General features: G+C 43.3%; 1 protein-coding gene across 1 annotated transcript in view; it reads left to right on the plus strand.

The window, feature by feature from the left end:
- The window catches only part of LOC146207715 (uncharacterized), a 37,042-nt gene extending 15,347 nt beyond the window's left edge, over nucleotides 1–21,695 (plus strand). The window contains exons 10-26 of the mRNA XM_084589841.1: nucleotides 618–924; nucleotides 1,400–1,483; nucleotides 2,137–2,235; nucleotides 2,795–2,882; nucleotides 3,018–3,119; nucleotides 5,217–5,324; nucleotides 8,522–9,472; nucleotides 10,377–10,688; nucleotides 11,733–11,821; nucleotides 13,172–13,232; nucleotides 13,702–13,782; nucleotides 13,907–13,982; nucleotides 14,174–14,238; nucleotides 14,336–14,440; nucleotides 15,079–15,209; nucleotides 16,207–16,397; nucleotides 17,962–21,695. Coding sequence (XP_084445967.1) covers nucleotides 618–924; nucleotides 1,400–1,483; nucleotides 2,137–2,235; nucleotides 2,795–2,882; nucleotides 3,018–3,119; nucleotides 5,217–5,324; nucleotides 8,522–9,472; nucleotides 10,377–10,688; nucleotides 11,733–11,821; nucleotides 13,172–13,232; nucleotides 13,702–13,782; nucleotides 13,907–13,982; nucleotides 14,174–14,238; nucleotides 14,336–14,440; nucleotides 15,079–15,209; nucleotides 16,207–16,397; nucleotides 17,962–18,074 — 2,963 coding nt within the window. The 3' untranslated portion in view covers nucleotides 18,075–21,695. The remainder of the gene's footprint in view (nucleotides 1–617; nucleotides 925–1,399; nucleotides 1,484–2,136; nucleotides 2,236–2,794; nucleotides 2,883–3,017; nucleotides 3,120–5,216; nucleotides 5,325–8,521; nucleotides 9,473–10,376; nucleotides 10,689–11,732; nucleotides 11,822–13,171; nucleotides 13,233–13,701; nucleotides 13,783–13,906; nucleotides 13,983–14,173; nucleotides 14,239–14,335; nucleotides 14,441–15,078; nucleotides 15,210–16,206; nucleotides 16,398–17,961) is intronic.
- The last annotated feature ends 256 nt before the right edge of the window (nucleotides 21,696–21,951 follow it).

Consider the following 21,951-nt stretch of genomic DNA (forward strand, 5'->3'; position numbering starts at 1 on the left):
GCAATGGCCACGACGTCGAGGTGTCGTCTCTTCGTTGTTGAGTCGTCGAGTGCGCACATCAACAGCGCATGTGCTCTCGTGCAAACCACGCTTCGTGAAAAGGTGCATGTTTTTTTCTTTAAGTGAACGAGCAAGATGCCAGGGTCTCGGAAACAGTACTCAGCTGCTTTTAAGAGAAAGGTGATTTTAGTTGCTGAAAACATCGGCAACAGTGCGGCCGGGAGGCAGTTTGGCGTCACCGAGGGAAGCATTCGCGGATGGCAACGACAGAAAGAAGCCCTTTTCGCGTGCAAGGGAATGCGAAGAAGCTTTCGCGGGCCAAAGAATGATTTGTCCGACAAAGAAATTTCTGAGGAAAGCGCTGCTGAAGATGAAAGTGATTGAAGTGTGAGGTCCGATTTCAATAAATGTCTTGTTTTTTCTCTCTCGTATTATACGCGGTAAAAACTTTTTTTTTTCTATTTCGCGTCTCCAAAATTTCACCTCGTATTATATTCGGGTTCGTATTATACGCGGGCTTTTACGGTACTCCTGGAAAGGGCTACTTGAATGTTCCTTTCTTTTCCAATGCCTATGCATGCAGAAATATGCTGTTCACAACACTTTTTGCATTCCAGATGCCGGCACACCGCAGAGGCCCCCCCGTTTGAGCAAAAGCCGCCTCCGTAGTTCCTGGAGTTCCTCTTCGTCATCAGCGCCTCCATCAAGAGCAAGCCCGCTCGTCATTGGTGGATCGAGAAGGCCTAGCCTGTTGCGAGACAACAATGGCAGACCCGAGAGTGTGTCACCCAAGCCGCCGCCGGATGATCTGGGCAATACCATCAACGGTGGCGGTACGCAGGTTGTCCGGAAAAGGTCGAGCGCATCGAGTCATTCAACAAAAAGCAGGAGCTCAGCGGCAGACAGGCAGGAAGTTACGACAAGGTGCGTTGTTTTTGGATATATAAGAAATGCTTGCAGAGCACAGTTGCCATAAAAAAAACTCAATTGGCTCGAAGCTTTTGATTCTTTAACAGTTGTGTTCTTTCCCAAAATTTAGTTTTTTTTGCTGTGTCACAAAACATTTCATTTCTTAAGAATGTAAGGCAGACCTAACAGAGACAAGAAAAGCTCTACGTGCAGCAGGGCAGGCATCACTTGTGGGCCTACTCTTACCTCGGTCATTATCGTGATGTTGTCTCTGTTAGTTTGAGAATGAATCAGCTAACCCTTACCAATACTTTAATTTCTATTTGTAGACATGAATAGCTAGGCCAAGAGTTGTTGTAGCTCTTCTTTTTGCGACTGGAAGAGTTTCTGACCCATTTGTGTAACCTATTTACTAAGGCACTAACCGATAACTTTAGTTTGTAAGAACAGTCACGTACGTATAAAACACCACTGTTTTCATCCTTGACAGGCATGTCGTCGAGCTGTCAGCAACTCCAGCGTCGGACCTCGGAGCTCTGGTCACCACTCTGCAGAGGGAGGTCAGCTCTGCAAGGTAAGTGGAGATAGTAACTGCGGTACTAGTATATATGCATATTTGTGACCATAATCTCTGCTAACTATGCGCGAATAGAGTGCACGTGTCAGTAATGCTGGAATGATTGTTTGGAAAGGTTGCACGACATAGAGTTGCTCGTCATAATCGTGGCTCTTGCTTGTCGCAGCAAAGCAGAGTAGTGAGCACTTGCTTGCATTCATATTTGGTATCGGATCTCGCTCTGCCTCTCCCTCTTGTCCTCTTGCTGTAATCACTCTCGAGACTGGGAACCATGAAACGCAGACTGTATGCATACTAACACCGGATATGGCATTAACGGATGTCAACTGGATCTGTTGAGCTTCTCTTGAGGGCTCACCCCGAATGAAGCTGGGCAAGGGACGCTGGAACCCATTTCTTCCAAGGGGTGTTCAGCGGCGGGCTTCATAACAGGCACCGCCTGGTTACCCTGTCAGCACGCATTAAGTTCCGAACGTGTAAAGGTGTTTTGTGAGGCAAAATTTGTTGGAATACTTTTATTGAGCCATTAGTTGTTTTTTTCTTTTGCACCCATTGCCCTATGGAAGGAAGAGGAGGCAGCACAACGAATTCGGCAATTTGAATGGAAGCGCAGGCCGTCTTTTCACCTTTCTCTTCTCTGCGACTGGCAGGGCTGAACTGGAAGAAGAGATTCAGCATCGAAGAAATGCAGATCTGCTTGCCAGGGAACTGCAGCAGCAGCTTACAAAGAGAGAGGAGGCCATCATGAGGTGGGATGATCACTCGGGAGATCAGAGCACCCATTCTGAGTTAATGTGCACTGTGGCGTAGCGCAGCGTGCCTCGTTTCCTTAATGCGTTTATACACTTGGGCAGGCAGATATATGATGAAAGCACGCAACAGCAGTCGTGAGGTTTTCTTGTTTCTGTGGTGTTGTCTTCCTAATACCTAATGCGAAGGTGCATGCCTGCTAACACGAGCATTTGGAAGTCGACTGTACTTTGTGCTTTACACATCTTTGACAGGCTTTGCTTCTTAACTTTTTAAAGGTTACAAGGAAAGGAGCTCGGAAAGCTGCTATCAGATGCGTGCATTATGTAGAGGAGATTCTAGTGAGCATGCATGCTGCATACAAGTCCACAAAAGCTACCTGAGAATTTGCATTACATCTTTAGAAATTCCTGCTTTTACCCCGGCAGTCTATAATTTTTGCTTTTCCCTCTCAGGCTGGTGTATGCTCCCGCAGCACCCAGCCGCGGTGCGGAAAAGCCACTCTACGTGGTGCTTTTCCTACCATTTGACGGTGGTATGTACTCTTTTTCTTGACAGAGACTTCTTTGAAGCCAAGGATGCCATTGACAGCAAGCTGGCCGATCTGGAACAGGAATTGAAAAGTGCTAAAGGGCTCATCAAGGACGTAAGTCATAAACCAATATTGTCAGTCACTATATTCCTGCTTTTCAAATTCCACTCATTTGGACAAACGGACAAGCCGGTCACGTGCAGCCAATGCGTAATATCCTTTCTTTTTTCTCTTTACCCATTACCGCAGCTCCACCGAGAGATTGAGTATCTCCAGAAGCAGCTGACTGCCTACAAGGAGTCGGCAGACATCTACAAAGATGCAAGCGAGAAGCAAGAGGCCCTGTTCAAGGTAAGCCAGCAACCCGTTGTGTGTGCTTCTAATTGCATGGAAGCATGTATTTGCACGGTCCAGTGTACCCTTGTTCTCTACACAAATACACAATAAAACCTCGTTTATTCATTCCTGGTCGATGCGATTTTCCTGTTAACAAAATCACCAGCAATTAAAATGTCCCTTCCACTCATGCTGTTTTTCTGCCGATTAATGTGCATTAAAAGGAAAGATGTAACTTTTTCTTGAGAGTGCATGCTTACAGGAAAGAGAGCGAAGCATGCAAGAACTATGACGATGGTCTCACATGCGAGCAACTCAGGAACACAAAATGATGAGTTAACATGTTCCTACAGTTCGGCACCACGGTGGCTTTCCTGTAATGCTTCGGTGAAAGGGGGCAAAGCATCCAAAACCTGGAAGCTACTTTTAACTATCGTCATTGGCGTTCAACGCACCAGACGTGTAGCGAAGTTTCTTCTCTGAGGACAACACAAGCCTTGACTGAATTTGCCAGCGCTTGAAGAGGTGCTGTTCAAGCCTTGTGCCAGAAAACGCTAATCGATATTTGTGTGATGTAAATAAATGCCTTTCATTAGTTACATTTCTCAAAATTGTATAGTTTGGACAATACATTTCCCTCTTTACCATGCAAGTCTCTTGAAACATTTAGTAAGTTAAAGGAAAACAGCATCTTTCAATTCTTGCTCACAGGCAATAATATCCTTTGCAACAAGTACTGACCTTGTTTACCAAAGCTTTAAGCTTGCACTGCAGCCTGTTCCATAAATACATATTTTTCAATCATGTTATGTAGGCACCTCAAACTGCGTTTCACAAAACCCTTGGGGGTTCCTTCTAGGGTTCCTTGAGCACCTGTATTCATACGTGGCTCGACCCTCGTGTTTCCTTTACCCTCTTTCTTTTTGTTTGGGGGGTTTTATAGTGAATATGCAAATTTATTGTAGGACTAATTGCATCATAATGACTCATTGCATATTGTACCACGCTATAATCAGTTTTATTAATCGAATTTGGAAGTTTCTTGAGTGTCTGTGCATCTGCTTGCTCTCTCTCTCTCTCTACACTTCTCTCTTTTTTTCCGTATCCATGTTAGGTAGGAAGTGACAGAAGCTAAGGCACATGGGTTCAGGTTCTTAGACACATTTTGGAAGATGTTGAAGCAGCACAAGGCAAAAAAGATTGACAGCCCCAGAATTCCATTGATACAATCATGAAGCGTGACTTGCGTGCAAAACAATGCTGCCTGTGTGCTCATCTCACTTATTATTCTCAAGTGGTCTAATGCTTCAAACATTCTGAAATAGTCATGATTGCTAGCCAGCATAAATGTGGCTACTCATTTTGGAGACAGGCATATAACTATCAGTGCTCCACTGTATTTTTTTAATACAGTAAAACCTCGTTGATATGTTGTTCTTTTTAGTTTAAATGAGAGGGGAAGGGAAACATATGATCTGAACTGCCTTGTTTTGAAAATTTTCAACTGTAGAATGAGGTACAAAAGCCATTTAGAGTTGATATTTTTGCTGCTTAGAAGTGCCAGCTAGCATTTTCTGACATCAAGTATGAACAGCTCCTTTTTTTTCTTATTTACTTCTTGCAGAATTCAGTTCGTATTTGCGTTGTCCCAAGTGCAGGAGAGATTTAATAACAATTTTGGCTTGTAGAAGGCAGTGACAAGCCGGGATCGCCTCCCTGTTTACTTGCACTAATATTTTGCACCCCTGGCTAATACGTGCTAAATTCTCATCGATAGGTGGAATTAGATAGAATAATATATTGCATGGAACACTGGAAGTACGAAAGGGCAGCAAAATGGACACCAGTGCCAAGCTTTCAGCAGCGTCCTGGATTGGAAAATATGCATTCACTCATCCTTTGTTGTGGACAGTGCAAACGGGTGGGGCCCAAAAGGTTTCCAGCTGTTTATCTCTCGGTTCTGAATGTGAACCGGCTGTTTTCTTTTTCATGGGGTGGCTTCACGCCAGCTAGCCCGCTTTGTGTACAGAATGACGCAGAATTTTGTCTGTTATCTGCAATAGAAAAGAGCATGGATCGTATGGGACACACTCATTGGGCTCTTGTTTGCAGGAAATTATCAGCGAGAAGGAGAAGCAGTGGGCCGAAGAGAGAGAAAAGCTTGCACTCAGGATCAATGAGAGGGACATGAATTCGCTGACCATGCAGACTACTAATGAGGTGTGTGTGCTTGTGTTTCCTTGGAATTACGCGGAATCTCTGTTTTTGCCACATCAGGAAAGGAAATTGTTCCTCGGAATATTCCTCCTGATTGTGCTTATGTGTCTGCTCCCATAAATGCCCGTTTCGTTCTTGGCTGTAGCATGTTGCTGTTTATAAGCTGTTGTTACTGTCTCTTTCACTCAGGGTCATTTGCCGCTCTGATTACTTGCTGACTGGCATGCAAACATGGCTTTGTGCTTGCTGACAGCAGGCATGTAAAGCTTTTTTATGCAATTGTAGTGTGGAGAGGGATCATTGGATGCTTCTCCATAGGTTTTGGGCACTGCTGTGGAGGCTACTGTATCAAAATGCCTCTACTGTTTATTGTCATGTTGGTAACTACCATCAAAGCCTTTACCAACAGCCAGGCTAGTGGCAGAGCCTGCAGAGTCAAATCTGGATGTAACGAATCCCGCGGGGCTGCAAAAAATTATTCGCTATTTTGAAATATTGTTGTAATGAAAAATCTGCGATTATTGGCCAGTGGCCTAGGTATGAAAACCTAGGTATGAAAATGACGGACCTTGGCAGCGGGCACGTGTGTAGATGAGCAAAACCTCAAATGAAAATGGTGCACTATAAATTTCACAGCTAATTTATTTGAAGATGTCAGTTATTCTGTTCGATATGAGTACAGAGTTCGATATGACCTCATCTTCAGTGCTCCCTGAAGTTTGAAAATCTTGTCTCGGTCTTTCAGAATGATTGCGGCGGTCGATAGGGCAATACTAGTTAGAGGCCAGTTCGCTTTTTCTCTGTGTCGGTTTCTTGCAGTGAAAGCTATGTTCCTATTTTCTTGGCACTTCACTGACTGCAATCATTGTCAGATCTCGCACAAACTTCGCAATACAATAATTCCTGGCAAAAAAAAAAAAATAGGAAAAAGAAAGCTACCGTCCCACGCGCGAATGGCATTAATGACCGACCGGCGAACGATACACAACACTACACAACACAGGAAGGAAAAGGGCAGACATCTAGGCCTGTTGGCTACTGTATACTAAATCATAGCTTTGTGTTGGTGCTAGGAGCTGCCACTAGATATGCTGATGATGATGGCTACAGCCCACGGACCATACACACAGAAACGGCGGTTTCTGTTTCACGCAAGGTTTGCGAGTTGCGACTGTGTTAATTTTAGCCGAATTCGTAATACTGATGTTCCTTGATTACATAAGAAAAACTAAAATATGTATTTTATTCTGAAATATTTGCTATATTGAAATTCGTAATTCTGAAATAGTTTTACAGTGGAAATATAGGAAATCTGCTGGAGATTCTTTAAAAATTTGTTGATTTGAAAAATTGGTTAATGTGGTGTTCATAGTAACGAGGTTTCACCGTACTGAGCTTCAGGAGTAAAATTTTGCGAGTTGCAGTCGCAATAAGTGTGACAGTAAGTGGTGATTGTAGCAGTGGTAACTGTGTCTTAGCACAAGTTATGGTATGTACTAATTAAATTGCAGTCAGGGGTGCATGTTTGCCACAAGTTGGTAAATACTGTGAAGTTTTGCATTTTATCAATTCTGAAAACTGGCTGCTTGCAGTATATTTTTATCGTGCATCTCTACATCAGTAATCCGGGGTGCAGTTCACTATCACAAGTAATCGCATCATCTGCAGCTTGAGATGTTAAAGGGACACTGAGGCGGAAATGAAGTCGTCATATATTGACAGAACGCTAGCCCCAAATCATGAAAAGATCACTCCTATTTCAAACAAAGCTCTTTTAAGGTAGAAAGAGCAAGAACTGAAATTCAGGTATCACTGCCACTGCCCCTTTTCTCAAGTACAAGCGCCATGACATGCAAGGGATCCCCGAGACCGACAGATACGCACTGCAGTTATGCATCTGAATTGCGAAGAATGTATATCATGCAAAGAAGACAGCAAAAAAACTACTTCGTGTTGGAAGCCAAAGAAAACCTACACGTGGAGGAGGGACTGCAGGAGGCCAGTTTCGTTTCGGGGTGTTTTGGTTTGCATGCTTGCGTGGTTCAGTTTTTGACGGCATTGAAATTTCCTCAGGCATTGAAATTTTGTTTACAGCTAAACTATTGACCGGTGAGCATGCTGAATTTTTTTGCTGTCTGTTAGGTAGTGTCAGCGACGCCCGGCGTCTTTAACAAGCTGTGAATTTTGCTGGAGTATCTATAAATTGTTTAATGCTTGCTGTTCCCATGTCTCAGAACACACACAAATTCGTCACCCGCAGAGCTATAAAGTGCATCGATTTCTGGCATAACACATAACTTCTCCTACACCCTATAGAGCAGCGGGGGCCTGGTGATTTAATTTTCAAGTAAGTCATTTTTAGGGATGTAAACACTCAAGGAAGTATTTAATGAAGGACAGCTTAGTTGATTCATAGAATAACTGCAACAGCTAAGGAAACGGAAGGAATTGAGCAAAACAGGCCCTGCCTTTTTTTTTTTTTTCCTTTTTCTTTCTCTGCGTGGTTTACCTTTGGCTGTTATTTAAAAGCACCTGTATGGAGCAGTGTCCACTCGTTAGTCGTGATGGTGGCTCGACGACGTCAGCTTCTGGACTGATGGTAGCTTCACGACAGTGTCGACTTGTCGACGTTTGGTCCTCCCTGATATCCTGCTAGCCGAGCGACTTCAGCCCTCAAAAGCATTGTACTCACTGAGGCTGAGGTTACTGAAATGCAGGCATAGATGAAAACAGAGTTTGAATCGGAGCAGCCAGAAAAAAAAAACAACCTTTCAACTGTGAATTGACATCTCTCTGCAATAAATACATCATTTGCTGCTAGCCAAGCGAGAACAAAACCACAAAGTTCTGTACTATCAGATTTCACCAACATAAAAGTTGCTGTAGAACTGTCCTTAGTGTCCCTTTAAGCATCGTGATGGAATTATTGTTTTGTGTATATATTTCATTGCTGTGCCAAGGCCGAAGTTCATTGGGATGGTCATCAAATACAGTCCACTTATGTCAGTGTTATGAAGTCATCTTCGTGGTATCTGAATCTAAGTGAACACTAGAGACAGTAAATATTTATTTGCTGCATCATGACTGCCTGGCTCCTTTAATTTTGCATACTGTCACTGGACAACACTGTTTAATGGAGTTAATTTCTTTACATAGTACATATAAATATTCACTCTTGCATTGTTGTTTTGACTTCTCAGTTTGCTGCCATTCAAGAGAAGCTTGGGGCTCTGCACAACGTCCTCGCATCTTTGAACCTGAAGGCAGACTCAGCACACAGCATCGAGCGTGCGGAAGAAGGAATCTCCAAGCTGCTGAACCTATCCACGTCGGCGCTGAAGGATCTCCAGAAACTCGCCGAGAGCGCTGAGCACACCTCCGAGCTACTGCGAAGCATTGACAGCAGCCTCTTGCAGCCGAAAGGTTACGACCTCGGGGCGGACAAAAATGCAAACAGGTTAGTGGAGGAGGATAACAACCAGCTTACGACAACATGGACGCAAAACTTCGGCAGCATCAACCAAACACTGGAGCGCCTCGAAGCCAATCAGAGGGTGCTGACAAACACTCTGGAGGAGGTACAAGCAGTGCTGGTGAGCAAAGTTAGCTCTGGCTCTGTGCATCAAGACCTGCTGGAGTCGACATGTCTCTCACCCGGTGGTAACGCAACTGCCATGGCAGACCTTTCGGACATCAAGGAAGGCGTCAGTCGCATCCTGGATCGGCTCGATTTTTGCGCGGATGAGATCAGGAAGGCATCGCAGTCGGAGGTGGCGAGCGCCACGCAAAAGGTCATCGAAGCATTTGGAGAATACCACACGGCGACCAAGCAGGAAATGCTGAATCTGCTGAACAAGCTGCCGTCCCAGGAGAGCGCCCTCACTGCAGCAGTCACTCCCGGCGCGACTCATTCAGTGGCGGTCTGTCATCACGAGGACAGCGTCTTTAACGGCTCTGCCCTGTCTGATGGCTTTGCGGAGATCAGATTGAACCAGAGCACGGCACTTCGGGAGCTGCAGAGCCTAAAGGACGAGTTGATACAGATGGACACGAGCGGCATGTTCGCCCAGCTTGAGTCCTGTCAGGAGAGGGGCTTTGAACAGGTCTCCAAGATGGTGGAACCGGTCTCTTCTGAGCTCAGGTCTATGCATGTGAGTGTGTGCCTTTTCTGAATATGTTACCAACCATGACTCTTACTTCCATTTCCACCTTTGTTTTTGTTTCTGCGGCATTTGATGCCGCAGAAACCTCGTGTTCAGGCTGAAAGCAGTGACATGCGCTCTGTGTTGACATCAGAGCTCTTTCATATCCTTCTTTCTGGCAATCTGCTTTTGTAGCTAAGTGGATAGGGCGCTTTCCTACTGAACCTGAAGGCCTGGGTTAATTCCGGTGCCAGGACTACATTTTCATAGAGGTGAAGCATAAAAATACGCTGGTATGCTGTGTAATGTCAATGTATGTTAAAATACCCCCAGGTGGCAAAAATTAATTGGGAACTCTTCACTATGGATTCCCTCATAGCCCATGCGTCGCTCTTGGGGTGTTAAATCACACAATTTTAATTTGTATTTCATTCCACCACAGACATGCAGAGTGAGAAGCATAAATTCTGAAACATTTTTGCAGCTTTATAATATATTCACCAGAGGGGCTTATATCTCAGTTAGGTTGTGCTCATCGTAGTTGTAGGATGTGGCACAGTATTTTGTGCTGAAATCTACCAATACAGTAGAGAAAATGTCGTTGATGCGTTCCCAGACAGTGTAATCTCCCAGCTGCTACATTCAAAACTTCAAAAGAAAGCCAACGAGCTAACATGAGGGGGGCCATTCCTACGGAGACACGACAGAGGAGGAAAGGCAGCAACTTCTGCACACTACTTTACAACCACATGTGCAAAACGTTTGAGAGCTACAGACGTGCACTTACGTACGAACACTTCAACCTTGGGGAACACAACCTTGAAGAGGAGGAACGCGATTTTGGTTCATAATGGAACACCCCTTGTTTTCGGAGTGGCGGCAGAGGTGAACAAACTTTGTTCTCCCTCCCCAGACTACCATGCAGAGGCAGCACGAAGATCTACTCGGCCGCATAGGCGAACGCAACAGCATTCCGAGCACAGACCAATGGCAGGAGGTGCTGCATAGGCTTGACTGCATGCTCGAGCAGACAGCCTCGTTAAGGAGGAAGGACAGCACCGGCTGTCTGCGGCGCATCTCGGCAGACCTCGGTGAGGCGGTGCCGGGCACCGACCTCACAGCAGTGCTCAGCAACCTCGCAGCAACCCTAACGGACCTCAAGAACGAGGTGCAGAGACGGGAGAGTGTCCAGAGCGATCCAGCCTTGCGTTCTTCTACTCATCCTGTAAGCTTGGACCTTTGTGTGACAATGGCATGCTTTTATGTCATGCCACGTGCTCTCTTGTTCTCAGGATGTGACAGCACAGAAAGCTTGGCTTCTTTTGCACATATAATGGGGCTGGTGGCTCGAGGTATTTGTTGTTTCTTGTCGGAGCACTGTATCAAGTTTTCTTCATGTCATTAGCAGCCTTGTTATGGACTTTACATCTTCTGAACATTCTTGGCATGAAAAACGCACTCAGACGAAAGAAAGAAAGCGCTAGACACAGATGCCTCTGCCGCATGTAATTTTTGGGGCTATGAATAATAACAGGAATTGACTACACATCCTGATCCTTGAGACTTCTTTGCATCATTATCAGAATGTGGTACATTTGATATTTTGATGTGCGCATGATTATACTTTACTTATACTTTGTGACAGCTTTTCTTGGTGACGGAGCAAAAGGCACTGGGCTTCAGAAATGCACTGTGTCATTCTACATCTAGTCCCGGGTTGTGGTTAATAGTTCCCTCTCTAAACATATTCTAGTGGTAACAGGTTACTCAAGGCATTCTTCTAACGTTACTACTGCATGACGCACACCTTCAACGGAGCAAAGCAATCATGCAGGGAGCGGTGTGCCCACAATTCTGCATTTGGTGGAGTCACGCAGTTTACGGACAGTCCACACCACTTTTCACCACATTGGCAAAAAAATGTTGTCGCCAAGTGACAGCATAAGTTAATTGTGCCCATGTTTTTCATCTTTTGCTTTTGAGCTTGATTTCCAGTTTTGTCGAGTGCCGTGAATAGTGGTGCACATCCCCTCTTACCTAACCTGCTTTCTCCCTCTCGCACGACATGAGCTATTAAATGATGTGTCACTTTCGACAGAGGTGTGATACAAGTTCTGATGAAGGAACTTCACGTGAAGTGATCACTAACTGTAGTATCCATTGCTACCTAACCAGAAGGTTCATGTCATCAGTTCTGGTACGATTGTTTTAAGACATGCCCTGAAACATGCTGTGTTACATTTTTGAAATTGGGTTTTGTGTTAATTAGGTCCACACCGAGGAGCAAGCTGTTTCGCGCACCGGCATCACCAGAGGGTGCTTATTGGGGGATGCCAAGCTGGCCAAGGAAAGATACAGGTAAGCCCGGGGCCTTACATCAAGGTAGCATTCCTTTCAACATCTTTCCTGTGGACAAAAAAGTGCGCCAAGTACTAACATCTTTAATAAACATAACGAAACTTTTACAGTAAATTTTTTGCTCATTCTAATTGCACAACATTTCATGAGTATGGAATGTTTTCTTTCAGCATGAATTTCCTTTAAGGTTGCTCGTCCTGTGCTCCACACCTGTTCAAATATAGGGATCATTAATCTGAACTCTCTCATTTCGTACCAATAGTCGATTTGAACCAGTGATTTGTAAAAAAAAATACTCAGTTCCAATTCAGCATAATTTGCGCCAATTTTTGGTCTCTTACATGTTCATCTCATTGAGAGTCGGCTGTAAAAATTGTACATATTTTCACTCACTTCAAGTGTGTTACGAATCGCTTACAGTCACTGTTTACATCATTCAACATGCACGCAGCACTTTTGAAACCAACGTTTACGACCATTGCTAAGTCGCACATAGCGGTACATAGCAGTAATGTTGGCATGCGTACAGACTTGTGTTGTCCTTCATCGAGTTATTGTACACGGTGTGTAAAGAAAAATTTACTCCTACGAAAGAGAAACCCCACAACCATCAATTCAACATTGAGTGTTCCAAGACCTATTACAGTTGCATTTTATTATATTAGTAGCATTGTCACTGCTGATTATAGAACATTGCGTGATATGTACATGTTTATATAACATGTTTTAATATAACTGTACATGTTTTAATATAAGCTTGGTATTGCTGATAACATTAGATTTCTTCATTCGTTATGCTAAATATTACATACATGTAAACTGTCGTGAAATATTGCATTTTTGTGCTGCCATTATGAATTCGAGGTGGATCAACCGTCTTTAATCTCATAAAAAAAGTGGTTACATATGATAATGATACTTTACTTTGCATAAGTCGAAATGGTGGGATATGTGAAGAGATTACAGAAGTGTAACTGCCATGCATCTTTGTTGACAAGAGCCCCACTGCGGTAGTGCAGTGGTTAGAACACTCGACTGCTGTGCCCAAGGGGTCGCGGCGGCCGCTTTTCGATGGAGCCGGAAAGCAAGGTGCCCATGGGCTGCGATGTCCGTGCACGCTAAAGAACCTCAGGCGGTCGAAATTTCTGGAGCCCTCCATTACAGCGCCCTTCATAGATTGAGTCACTTTGGGATGTTAAACTCCACAAACCAAACCATCTTTGTTAACAAGAAGAACTGAAAACGTTATGAGTTTATTTCTTTAATGCTTTGGTTGTGTTAATTTTTTTGTTCTGGTAAATTGTAGGGAAATTTTTCTTTAGGCATCTTTTCTTTATTTCCCCCATATAGGAGCAAAAGAGCTTTGCTGAAGTACAAGTCTGAGCTCAAAGGCATCAAGGAAAAACTTAAGGTAAGCAAACCAATGACACAAATCCTGCAAAAACCTGTTTATAATATGAATTGTAATTTTAGTATGCCAAAAGGAGAAAAAGAAAATTTTTCATCAACATATAATTCTAGGAAGGAAAACTCACTGAAAACGTTTATTTGCACTGCCTTTCACAGTCAACCTGCAAACTCTGTGAACTCTGAAACCTGTGAACTTTGCGCTAGCAGGCATGTGATGCAGGAGCCGAGGAAGTGTTCTCGGATTCAGTGCATTAGCCTGATGCTGATAGCGCTGAATAATGAGACCAGAACTGGGAATTATACTGAAAATTTTAAATCCACATATAATACGAAGCAGAAATCTGACATCCTGAAATCAAGGGGAAAAAAAAGGAAACTTGAACTGTGTGCAGGATTTCAGGTTATTGTAAATGTTCTCTACATTCTCCATGCATTTGTACGTGTGCTTACAAGACATCTCTCGTTTTCAGAACCTGAACCATGCCTTTGACCGGGACGGTTTTACAAGTCACCACAAGATCGAGCATCATGTGTCAGACCTTCAAAGGAGGGTGCGCTCTCACTCTTGCATTGATATTTGCCCATTTACGTAGCACACATGAATCACTCTCATTCAGCTGTGCAGCTTGCAGGCTTGTATTGCCGTATTTAAAGTATCACTCTCTGGAATTGCAGATTGACATGTTGTCTCTGAAGGTTGACTCTGATCGTCATTACCGAATGGACTTGGAGATCAACGACCTCAAAACAGGTGTGTGTGTAAAACTGTTTAGCCTCAGTGTTCTCTGAAGCTATATATAAGCAAATTTGCAAGGGTTTCGAACTCCCCTCACTTTTCAGTTTACAAGCTTTTTTTCTTCTTTCTTTTCTGCCCAGTTAATGAAGCAAGACCGCTACAAATGCTGTTTGTAAACATTCTTTTGGTTGTTGTCGTTATTTCAGAAATGCAGCAAGTCAGGCAGCAGTTGGCACGAGAAGAATTGCTAAAGTCTACATTAGGCTTCACTGTAAGTCCTCGTTGCTTACAAGTGCAGAACTTCAGTGGACCGTTCTCTTTATGCAATGTGCCTTCTTTTTTCTATTTTTTTTCTTTGCTGCAAGCAGGCAAAACATGAAGAAAGATTCGAGTCAGAAGAGACATATCCGAAACGTCTAGAGCTGAATGGACAGCAAGACTTCCTCTTTGAAAAGTGTAGAAACGACTTGTCGGTATGCTGGCTTGGCTCGTCTTGTTCTTTGGCTTACCATGTGTGAAGCTTATATAAAAATGTTCATGTATGCTGCTCCTGCAGTCATCTGGCATGGATTGTGGGGCTCAGTTTTGCGTGCGTGGGTTATAACATTTCAGTTTATTTGAGCCTACCATGTTCATTCGAAAAGATATGGTGAATGAGTTTTCAATAATGTCCTCTGTAGCGTGTTGAAGCAGTTTGTAGCCAGAATTTAATAAAGGTTTCGTGGCTTTTTTTTTTTCTTCGATTGCGTGTCAAACTAAAACTGGTTGGCACTTTTTGCTACTAGTCTACTAGTGTGTTGTCGTTGCAAAAGTAACCAAGGAATGGAGTTTGTTACCTAGCCATTTAGCAGAGCAGTTATGGCCACCCCTAAGGAGAACCCTTGTCCCCACCTTTTGGAGGCCTTTTGGTTTTAAGGGTGTCTTGAGGGCTCTGCTGTACAGCTGGGAATCACACCTCGTTATCTAGTCAGTGGTTACTTTTTGCTAAAGAATGCATGTTGTGCAGAAACAAGTTACTTATCCAGAAAAAGAGCTAGAAAATATTGAGACATTTTCAAGGGCTAAGATTACATTCAGGTGTACCTCGCTGTACCTCTTTGTTGTGTTGCAGGCAGAAATCAGTACCCTGCAACGAAACCTCAGTTCAGAGCCAGACCTTCACTACAGCTGGCTGTCTGGGAAAAAGGATGCACCTGAAGAGACCAAGAAGATAGAAGTGTCAGCAAACAAGAGCTTCCCCAGGTAAACCTTAGACGAGCCACAGAGCACTGGGTTTAAATGCCCCAAAAAAGGTTATTTTTAACAGCTAGGCACTCTTGCATAGTGCTATTATTTAAAACTTCCTGACGTGCCATAATGTTTTGCGCTAAAATTGCTTTTTTTAGTGCGGCATTTTCACTTCAAGAACCTGTATCTGCATCTATCTGTATCTCTCTACCATTACTGCCCTGTACCCGTATGTGTACCCGTACCCGACATCTACCCATACGGTACATTGGGAATTTTGGCAGTTGTCCACGAGGCAAAGTGCTGATGGCAGTTATAATGTTTAATAATGGGGGTGTGGGATGTCTGTGATGCTTGGACTGATGCCACAGGCAAGCCGTAGGGAATGCCTTGTGTGAAGAGTGTTGCAGTAGCTGAGTGCAGTGGTGTTGGGAGTGAATGGGGCAGGGTGGTGGGGTAGGCATGTGTCACACGTGACGTATGTCTGTCACACTCTCTCACTTGCACTTCTTCCGTGACTTAGTATATAAGGCAAGTTTTCAATGTAATAGGGTATAGGATGGGAAATGGACGAGGGGGTTGGAGGGGACAACTATGACGCATGTTGCCCAGCTTGTCATATGCAGCTGTCACTGAGTTTGATCTCTGCACTTGTACAGTGCGCGGCATTCTATCTGACAAAAATCCCGATTGCGTCTGGTCGGCACGTGGAGCTGTCCTTAACAGTAGCATTTACTTGATGTCTGTAAACTTTGCGTCCGAAAGAGTATCTTCAGATTGATAGAAGGGAATACTTTTGTCAATGCTACAAAAAAAAAGGTAATATGTATAATAAAAGTGATCTGACCCATCCCAGGTTGCTATCTACTTATTGTGCGTCTTCTCAATGCATGGCGCTGATGACACTGTCGTCAAGTTGAATAGAGCGTTCAGCGGTAGTACTTCCTTTCTTCCTTTTTTTTTTTCTGAGCTTATTCCATTCACCTTTGTTTCGGCCCCCTGCTCCTTCTAGGCGGAAGCCACCCAGCCAAAGCCAGTCGACGCCATACCGAGTGCCCCTGTTCCCCGAGCATCTGCCGAGCTGGCCCATGAGTCCTGTGCGGAAAACAGTCACCCCGCCCCCTGTGCCAACGCAGAGCGCGAGCACGCGGCAACGCGTGCAGGCCATGCTGGATGAGTCGTTTGCCAGGCACATGAGTGCACGTACGCAACCACAGTTGATCTCTTTTTCCACACTGCCCACGTTGCGGTGACCGGTATTGGACCCATGTAATGTGGATGCATTATAGCATGCAGCACCAGTGTATTCCTGCCACAGAGCCTGCAGTATGTCCGCCCTGTAGCAGAGTTACGAGTTGCCCACCCTGAAAAGAAGCTTTAGAGGGATGATATTGAAGCAGCTGAATAATAATATTACTAATTGGTTCAAGAAAAAAAAGGTGCAATATCTGTAACACTTTTTCTGTGGACACCTGAACCCCACAGCAGGGGGGGAGTGAAAGTAGAAAGAGGTGGTGCTGTAGTGGAGGGCTGTAAAGTAATTTAAGGATCTTTAACGTGCACTGACAAAAACAAAACCGCAGTAGTTGGGTTTGAACCTGGGAACTCCGGAACAGTAGTCGGGCATCCTAACCACTGTTCCACCGTGGCGGGGCGCAGCTAAAGTGCAGATATCGTAAAGCCTCGGTAATCAGACCACCGTTAGTAGAAAATTAGACAATTTAGACTGCCACTGTGGTACCAGCCAATGACTATGAAGGGCTATAATGTTAGACACTCACGCTGCACCAGATGCTTTGGATGATCATCCAGTTAGGTATGACTACCACTTCAAGTGATCATCTAGTTATCCTTCCTCAACCCCTAATTGCATGCTGGCTTTCATCTGCGCTGCTCTGACGGGCAGGTGATGGCAGGGAGTCCTCGTCAGCGAGAAATAATGCGGCCGCACCTTTTCGGTTTTACTTTTGAGACCTTTGTTCAAGCTCGTAGTAAGGGTGACCTGGTTGCTCATTTTCTTTGGTGTTCTTTTTTTTTTTTCCATTTTCTTTCTGAAAAGTGTTCAGTCGTTCAGATGCGGGCACATTTCCTTCACCTCTGCACTGTTATTTGTTTTTCCTGTAAGCTTTTTCTGAGTTACCGAAGCCCACATTAATGAGGTTTTGCTGTAGCCGGTTGGGCCTTGGAGGAACGCAACAGTTGGAGCAGTAGTCGAGGAGCAGTAGTAGTGTGGGATGTTATGCATCTAAATTGTTTTTTTTCCTCATTATGAAAAAGACAGTGATGTTGTATACTGCCACATTCCTAATCGTTCTTGTAGTGCCGTCGTGCGGCCGCCGAACTGCGTTGCTTGATATTGGGCCTTGCCGTATTTCATGGCAATTTTGGCTACTTTGACTGTTTGTCAATGACAATGTGTTTCTTATTGTGTTGCCAAACTCCACGAAGCTGCCAGAAGTGAAAATTTTTAGCTGACACGGGGTCTTGTTGGCAGGGTGGAGCAGTGCTTCGATTTCATTTCTTTTCATTGTAAAGTGAATGGCAAACCATTGGCCCAATATTGGAGTTTGTTGGCAATCCACTGCCCTTATAGAGGGCCAGTGAATTGCCAACAAACTTCAACATTGGCCCAATGGTTTCTGCTGCCTGGGGTAGTCTCAGTCCAGTATGAAGCAATGTCAGTGTAGCTATCTCTGAAAAGTGCTGTATCATTTAACTACTCTTGTGTTCTAACTACTCTTTTCTGTTCTTTGCCTCGCCTGTGCAGGAACCACCACTGTGTCAGCTGGCCCGAGCATCGAAGCCAACAGCATGGATGCACAGTTAAAAAAATCGCTGGCCGAACTGACCAACTCTCTTGAGAAAACCTATCTGGTGTGAACGCGTGCACAGTCTCGTTTTGCTAGTCTCGGGGACATGGAGGAAATTACTGGGCATTTTTTGGATACTGCAATCGCAGCCTTAGCCATAGCATTCACAGAGGCCATATCTTAAGTGTTGCTGCTCAAACGTGGACAAAGCTGTCGCTGCTGCACGATGTTTGTCATTCTGTTGCCAATGTCTCGTTTTTTTTACTGATCTCCCCCCACTGCTCTGCCGTATTCACCAATTCCAGGTACTCAACACCATCTTCATTTGTGCACGTTGCGTTTTACTTCAAGAACCACCTTAAATGTTTCCTTTTTATGTCATTAATTGTGAGCTCTATTCATCCACAAAACTATCCCATTGAGAGTAGGTTCAGTCATCTATATTTTGTCGCAGCTAGAATGTGAAGTTCTTTTATTGTTACAGCTTACATTTTTTACGTTTTTGCATGCTTATTTTACTTTCATTCACTGTTATTTTTTTGTGATATGCATCATGAGTCTACGTGTGTATATTACAAGCAGATTCAGCAGAACAATTTTATCCACCTTGGAATGCAGTGATTTACAAAGGGTATAGTAGTGTATGTCACGAGAGTACTGTATGTGCAAAAAAAATCGTTAGTAAAGAATGCAGTTCAGGAATTAGTTACCCCTGTGTTAGTGAAACCTCAAAACTTGCAATGTATAACTGTTATTGAAACCTTTAAGCCAGAATGATTCTAGCGAGTTAGTAGCTGTGGAAGCTCATGTTTAGTTTTACAAATGAGATATTTTAACCCCTCCAATGGAGAAGTTTGCTGTTCACCTTTTCATCACTGTTTGCCATCTGCACTGATGGTATTTTGCGTCAATAAGGCCTTGCTGTCACGCCAATGTCCTGTGAAACTTTAGTGTCACGAAAAGAATGATAAATCGTGTTTAATTTAATGTAGTTATGCGGTCGTGCTGCATCGTGCCTACACTGCCCTGAAAGTGCCTTAAAAAGTGACCATTTGAATCTCATGAAAAAAAAAGAAAAGAAGGAAAGAAAGGGTCCAACCCTCTATTCCTCATGCAGTGTTGCTTTTTTTTTTTTTTTCCACCACATTTCTGAATATAGTGACTGGGATGCCTCACAAATTGCTGCTGAATTTTAATTGCGACTTTTAGGGCCTTGACCATCTCACTATTGTAATTTGAAAAACTGCTGTGCAACCACTTTGCACAAACAGCTTTCTGCCTTTTCACTATGTATTAGCATGGATGTACCAAAATGTTCATGAGGTCACCAGTCTGGCTGCTCTCGTGACTTTTATTGCGCTAAGCAAAATGTGCTCAATGAAAATATCTATCTACAGTGTGTATATGCTTATATATAGTGCACTCTATTTGTATGTGTGAAATTAGGCAGCTGGTGAAATTCTCCTAGAAAATGGGAATGAACTTTGTTTCTGTGTATTAATTAGAGAACTATAGATAAGTATTAAGCATATCATGCCAGAACTTCAATGTATTAGCAACCATAATGGAAATGGGGATAACTTCCCATTATGTGAGGTAAACATGGATGAATGCAGGCAAGAAATTTGCGGTGGGACAGTAATGGGCCAAACTTTCTCGCATGTCAAAACCAAGCAGGACGTCTTCTAGTCGGCAAGTCATATAATTTTCTCACTGTTTGGTTATCTTTGCAAATTGTTGTAAAGTTAGGGCAGCTTGTCATCTATCATTTAAACACAAACTAAATGGTTTTCATATTGTTAGGCACAAACTCGTGAAATTTTCGCTGATTAGAATTGTTCACGGTGATTCATGCCAGCTTTGCAGCTGGTAGGCTTCACCTAGCAGCTTTAAACGCAGATAGAATTTAGCTAATGTTGAAGATTATTAAGTCTTCTACACCGGCCTTTGCTTGTAGCAAGAAGGCAATAGACATAGAACACGATTAAGTAGACACGTCATGAGAGTTCTTGACTAGAAATGAGGAGAGTGCTTAATAAAAACAACAAGTTGCAGCTAAGTAATCATATTAGAGTCACATATCTTTGTTACTCATATCAGTCTTTGTAAGAAGCGCTCTACAAATGCCACAATATTTCTCACTGGACGTTTGCATCGCGGCAAGCGCAGAGCAGGTGGTAACGCAAACATTCTGCACGTGTTTGCAGTACTCCAGAGAACACGTGTTCTGTGTGCAAGCAGTGCACAAGCTATAATGAGGTTTGAAACTGATTCGATTCCTTTCTCGTCATTGGCTGCAGGAGCACCTTTTCACGCATTCTTCTTTATTGACGAAGACCAGCGATGGTGGTCTGAGGAAATCACTTCAACAGATCACAGAGTAAAAAAAGTACAAAAATGGGCTGGAATAATTAACATTGTAGCACACCAAAAGTATATAGCCCACCTCTTTGTTTCGCTAAAAGGGTTTTTCTTTTAGTCTCTTTATATGCACTTTATGCGGCATCGACCATCACTTACAAAGCACAGTAGGCGCACGGTTTATATGTATGTTACTCCAGTCACTGCACGTACGCAATCATTATCTGCATATTTGCACGGTGTTATAGCGTGGTTGTTCTTGAAGCGTTTTGCATAACTTCTTTTTTATGTGTGCGATGGTACCAGAGCAGAGTTGTTTGTTATCTCATTAGCAGTGACAGTGTTGCAAAGTTTATGCATGATAGTTAAAGATTAAAACAGCAACAAAGTCAGATCACCTCTTGCCTACATGAGAGATTGCTTCGGTTTTTCTTCACGTCATATTTGCAACAATTTAGCGTCGAAATTAGTGACAGTTTTTTTTTAATAGGAAGCTTTTGCAAGTTTTTTTAACGGTGCCGCTGTTGTCATATTGTCATACTACTCGAAGAACAGAGTCACTTGTTTAATATCTGTGAATTGAATTATTTTCATATTTAAGCAATGGTTGCAGACTGGAACGTTAGAAATGGTTTGTTGCATTAGCGGGATCCAAAATGTAAAAGATTGCAATTATTAATGCAGAACAGTTTTTCTAATGTTGAGAGCCTTTGCAGGCTGAAGTACTCTCTGAACTTTTTTAAACAGTAATGCCTTGGAGCACCTATCTAGTCCTTATGAAGTACCATATTTACTCGATTTAATAACCAGAGTACTTGATGAGAGGAACGGACTTGTAACTGACTTTCACTCTGTGAGTACTCAATGTCATTTGCTTTGAAGCCCAGAGCGTTTTTCTTTAGTGCACGTTTGCTATGAATTGTGGAATTCCAAGCTTCTTTTTGTAGGCACATGTTCTTTCACTCATTTATGGCTTCGTTTATGGTGACTTATTTGAAATAGTATTTATTTTGAACACCAATGCCGAAAATGAGATTAACTGCATTTGCATTTTCTCAACACCATGCACTTTCTTGTGGCTACTATTCCTTACGAAAACTACGTATTTGCACAGCTTTGCCGTCTTGCTTCGCACTTTGGTGGTGCAATGTTTGCAACATGTTTTGCATTATTGCATTTGATTTTTCAACAAACTCGACACAAAATGCATCTCTTTGCAACCTTGCATTAGTTGCAGTGGCAGCGATTGTCAGGTTTTTTTTTTAAGCCCTTTTCATCACGTGCTTGTGTTGTATTTGTCATGATTTACTCTTAAAAGTATCCACTTGCTTACGTTGCCTTTCACTGTTGTTCATTGAGGAGAAAATCTACTCCTCTTCTATCTACTACTCTTCTTCTATTAGAAAATCTGCTTTTTTTGTTGCTGACCATTAGATGTGGCAAACTGATAACCTTATTGGCTGCATTTTGAGTTTCTAAGTTGAAGGTGTTAGCTTACTACTACAGCCTGAAATCGCTTTCCCTTATTTTGCGGTACGTGGAGCCACCTGGCGATGTGCTGTAACACTAACTATGTGTTCAGTATC

Source organism: Amblyomma maculatum, chromosome 1, assembly GCF_055883805.1.
Source record: "Amblyomma maculatum isolate TAMU_Amacu chromosome 1, ASM5588380v1, whole genome shotgun sequence".
In the NCBI taxonomy this organism is placed as follows: Eukaryota; Metazoa; Arthropoda; class Arachnida; order Ixodida; family Ixodidae; genus Amblyomma; species Amblyomma maculatum.